Source organism: Nansenia antarctica (assembly GCF_963989245.1).
Source record: "Nansenia antarctica genome assembly, chromosome: 9".
In the NCBI taxonomy this organism is placed as follows: domain Eukaryota; kingdom Metazoa; phylum Chordata; class Actinopteri; order Argentiniformes; family Microstomatidae; genus Nansenia; species Nansenia antarctica.
The window spans coordinates 32,878,319-32,883,318 of record NC_137679.1 but is presented as its reverse complement, the minus strand read 5'-3'; the positions used below and the strand labels follow the sequence as shown (position 1 = coordinate 32,883,318).

Here is a 5,000-nt window from a genome sequence, read left to right as displayed (position 1 = left end):
TATTGTGAAAGCTGTATTATGTCTTCATTCATAACTCATCTGTTTATGCGTTTTAGATGGAAGTGAGGGAGTGAGGTAGTGAGTGAGTGAGCAGGTGGATGCACCAGTGTATTAAAACACACTCAAGTTGTTTACATGAGCTAAAAGGTCTGTCCCAAAGCCTGCCTGCCTGTTTTCCTGTTTGCCTGTCTGTCTGTCTGTCTGTCCGTCTGTCCGTCTGCCTGACTCGGTCTGTCTGTCTCTGTCTGTCTGCCTGCCTGCCTGCCTGCCTGCCTGTCTGTCTGTCTGTCTGTCTGTCTCTGTCTGTCTCTGTCTGCCTGCCTGCCTGCCTGCCTGCCTGTCTGTCTGTCTGTCTGTCGCCGTCTGTCTCTGTCTGTCTGCCTTCCTGCCTGCCTGCCTGCCTGTCTGTCTGTCTGTCTGTCTTTCTGTTGCTGTCTGTCTGTCTGTCTGTCTGTCGCTGTCTGTCTCTATCTGTCTCTGTCTGTCTGTCTGTCTCTGTCTCTCTGTCTGTCTGTCTGTCCTCTACTGAAGGGGGCACTAGAAGGGCAGTAACAAAGAATAGCTTTGTGTTGGGATCCTCTCCTCAGCCATCGCTCAGAAACAGACACTAAGCAGTTTCCCAGAGCAGCCTGCTGCTGTGAAGGCAGTCTGCAATAATAGTGTGTGTGTGTGTGTGTGTGTGTGTGTGTGTTAGTGTGAGTGTGTGATAGTGTGTGTGTGTGTGTGTGTGTGTGTGTGTGTGTATGTGTGTGTGTGTGTGTGTGTGCGTGCGTGCGTGTGTGCGTGCATGTGTACATGTGTGTGTGTGCGTGTCTGTGTGTGTGTGCGCGCGCGTGTCTGTGTGTGTGTGTGTGCATGTGTGTGTGTGCACATGGTAATAATAAAGTGATGTTTTTGGCAGCGAGCACACAACGAAAGACAGAATCAGGACCTGCTTCTATTCACACACCCCTGACAGGTGGAGGGAGGGAGGAGTGTTTTGGGTCGAACACAAAGAGAGTTCAAACTGTATTCACTGCCTACAGGCTCAGCCTAGTGTCTCAGTGTTCTAGAGAAGACATGGGATTCATGCCTAGATAGAATTCACTGAGGTATCCTGATGTAATGTGACGGCAGCTGGTGAAAGGGGGAACAAGTCAGCAAACAATCAAAATGTTCAGACTTTGTTCAGACTTTTATTCTGAAAAATGTAAATACATTTCAATGTTGTTGAAAATCAATGACGCACTCGCTAGTCAAGCCAAAACATCGCAATGCAATGGATTCGGTGAGTAATCCCCACTGCTACCTAGTTAACTCTGACACTACTTTACATTGTTAGCAGGCTCACCAAACGAGCTGAGTTAGTTGACTAGCGAGTGTGTCATTGATTTTCAACAACGCTGAAATGTATTTATATTTTTCAGAATAAAAGTCTGAACTTTTTGCTACAACTGGGGCCTCATTTATAGAACGTGCTTAGATCAAATTTTGATCTTACCCGTGTCGTACGTAGAAAACCACGTCAACGTAGTGATTTATACAATTTCAGCGTGAGTCAATTTGATCGTGGAAACGATCGTAGCTCTACGTCTAGTATTAATTTGCTTTCGCACATTACCTACTGGTTATGCAGAGTTATTACAGGCATGTGAGCCGCACTGGAAAAACGTTGCCTACTGTAATTCATGCAAAGTTTAAGTGGCTCGTAATAAAATTAACGATGTTGTTATCTGCAGAGAAAATTAGTTTAATTCAAGATTTAAAGGGAACTTATGTTTATGATTGTATTTCAGTCTTCCTTTATATCCCTCCGGAGCTGCCTATCTCCCCTTCAACATGCCTAGTGCCTTCCACAACGGACCTTGCCCGGCCACGCGCTAAATTATACTGGAGTTTCTCCGGTGTCTGGGAGTTCGCAATCATGTTTTCAATGTCACCTGATAAGAATAAGACCATTATATTATTACAGTATAAGCAGCACTCGAGTTGAGGCGGGATGAAAACAGTCAAAATCGTCCCTCTTCTAAAACTGCCCTCCCCTCTTTCCATACGTTATGTCATTTATCAATGAACGTGGTATTACTGCTATTTCAAGGTGCGAGGGGGCACGCACACATGCAATGACATTTTTACTGACACTGAAGTCACTGACACCGAGGGGATGCTAAAATTGTCCTCATATGATAAAATCCACCACCTCCCCTGATTTTCTTTTACAACTTGAGTAGCCTACTGAGTATAAGCATTTGCCTGGTTAGTTGTCATGATCAAACGTTACAAACGCAACTTACCGAGAAGCCACTCTTCTCTGCCCTCTCCCGCTTCCAGACGAACGCCTACCCTATATTATAGCACTTGTCTTAATTCAGCCGCTATAATTGAGCCTCTATCACAGGGCGTTAATACAAACCTCATTCACCGGCGTTCAATTCCAAGTATATTTGGTATTTATAGAAGGAAGCACGTACGCAACTTTAAACCATCTCAGCCCGTTTTATAAATAATGCTTACGTCCGTTTAGAAAAATGTGCTTACGTGAAAGTCAAAGATGTACTTTTTTATAAATGAGGCCCCTGGTGAATTGATGATTCACTTGCTTAGTCAAATGTATCGATTGTTAGTTGCTTTGGAATAAGGCATCTGCTAAATGCCAAAAATGTCAATGTAAATGAACATTAAATCGGCTGCCGACTCGTTCCCAGTTTCACCAGCTGCTGTCACATATGACGGGTTCATATCATTAACACCCCCCCTGCTTCACGCCACTCTGCCCACCAATTAAATCAACTTCAACTTGATGAGGTTTGACACTCCAGCTGGTGGAGGTAGAAGGAAGGATTTGTAACGTATGGATGAGAAACGCTGTCAAACCCACCTAACGCACTTGTCTGACACCATTCCTCATCCCATTCCATGTATTACAAAGACCCCGTCCTACGATGTCTACCTCCACCAGCCTCCATTAAGTGTGTGTGTGTGTGTGTGTGTGTGTGTGTGTGTGTGTGTGTGTGTGTGTGTTGTGTAGCAATACGATACAACAAGACTTATTTCACCCCAGAGTCCTGCTACTGTACCCCCAGTGGCCTCATGAAGAGCGCCCAGAAGTCTATGGTGGCCCCAGTAGGACACACAGACCTGGTTCCTGCTGGCAGCAGAGTGTGTGTATGTGTGTGTGTGTGTGTGTGTGTGTGTGTGTGTGTGTGTGTGTGTATGGCGTTAGGTGAGATATTGAGCAGAGTCCAGGGCTTATTCAGACACGTGTCAGAGGGAAAAGGATGACTGATGGGGTGTTTGATTTGGAGAGGCAAGCTGGCTGGGGTTCAGAGCACTGTGTGTGTGTGTGCGCGCGTGTGTGTGTGTGTGAGTGTCGGGACCGCAGCCAGAAGGGTTATATGGATATGGGTTCTGCTGAGGTTAGGGCTTTCCGGAGATTTCCGGGGTTTCTTCCTCAATGCATTACAGGTGAGCTTTAAAGTGATCTACCATTTCACACAATGTGAGAGAAAGTGTGTGTGTGTGTGTGCATATGTGTGTGCATAATGTGTGTGTGTGTGTGTCTGTGTATGTGTGTGTGAGTGTGTGAGAGTGTGAGTGTATATGTGTGAGTGTATATGTGTGTGTGTGTGTGTGTATATGTGTGTGTAGGTGCGCACGTGTGTGTGTATGAGTTTACGTATGTGTGTGTGTTTTTGTGTGTGAATGTATGTGTGTGTGTGTGAATGTATATGTGTGTGTGTGTGTGTGTGTGTGTGTGTGTGTGTGTGTGAATGTATATGTGTGTGTGTGTGTGTGTACCTGGGGGGGCAGTCATGTACGTTGCAGGCCAGCGGGGTGGGGACTGGTCTGGGGAGGTGGTGGCACAGAGAGGGGGAGACCTCGCGGCCCTCCGGGGTGACGCAGCGGACCCTCCGCATCCTGGTCCCTCTGTCACCACACGAGGCGCTGCAGGGGGTCCAGTCTCCAAAACGCCACGCAAACTCTGAGAACACACACACACACACACACACACACACACATACACACACACACACATACACACACACACACATTAAAAACCCCACTGACCTGACCAACAGTCAGAAGCACAAAACCAAACCACTCATTATCCGCCAGCTGTGCTTCACACCGCAGCGTGTCTATAAAACTAACCATGGTTTGGTTAGCGAAGGCTGCACCGTCATTACCATATCACATCACATCGAATGAGATCCTTTCACATTAGTGGGGATCAGTGGTTGAGACACGGCTCGCTCCAGTGACGGGCCAGTCCACTGCTGGAGGGGCTGCTGCATTTTTGGGGGTTTACTGGTGATTGGCCAGGTCTGGTCTGGTTCAGCACACACAGAGGACAGCAAGCCAACGTGAACTAGGAATGACAGCAGCTTGGCATGGCTTTAAACGAGATAGGGCTTAAAGCTGAATTTTTACCCTGTAATCCAGTAGGTTTTGTTATTTTCATCAGTCGATAGTAGCCACGTTCACGAAGAAATTGCGTTTTTAAAATGTCAAAATATCTCACTTTGAATGACCTGATCAGTCTTGATGGTCCAGATTGACCGTTTGAGTCAATTCCCGACAACTCCCAAGTAACTCAGTGTCCCACACAAGGTGCTTCTGTTCAACAGTGCAAGAGTTGCGTTCTCTGCACTCTGGGAATCACTGGCAGAGAAGAGCGGGGTCAGTCTGCGGTCAGTCAGTCTCACTGTCATCTGACGTACTTTAATGCGATTTTTGGGAAGTAAACACAGACCTCACGTATCAATGGGTATGATTCAGATGCACATTAAATTATGACAGTTTGATTTGGTATGCATCGCTGACCAGAAATGAAAACACATGAAAATAGATTTTGGGATAAGCTCCCATTTAAAGTTCACTGCCATGCCTAAGACATAACATACTGTAGCATTGACTGGCTAGGTGTCTTTTTACTCTCTCTGTGTCTTTCTCCGTGTTCCTCTATCTCTGTCTCTGTATCTGTCTGTGCCTCTACCTCTCTCACTCTCCTCCTCCTTCCT

At 46.4% G+C, this 5,000-nt stretch overlaps 1 protein-coding gene across 1 annotated transcript in view; it reads right to left on the bottom strand.

Moving 5' to 3' along the window:
• Positions 1–5,000, bottom strand: part of adamtsl3 (ADAMTS-like 3) — a gene marked incomplete at both ends in the record, with an annotated part of 127,974 nt that overhangs the window by 2,627 nt on the left and 120,347 nt on the right. Inside the window, one exon of the mRNA XM_080539707.1 lies at positions 3,778–3,961. Within this exon, the coding sequence (XP_080395833.1) occupies positions 3,778–3,961 (184 nt within the window). The remainder of the gene's footprint in view (positions 1–3,777; positions 3,962–5,000) is intronic.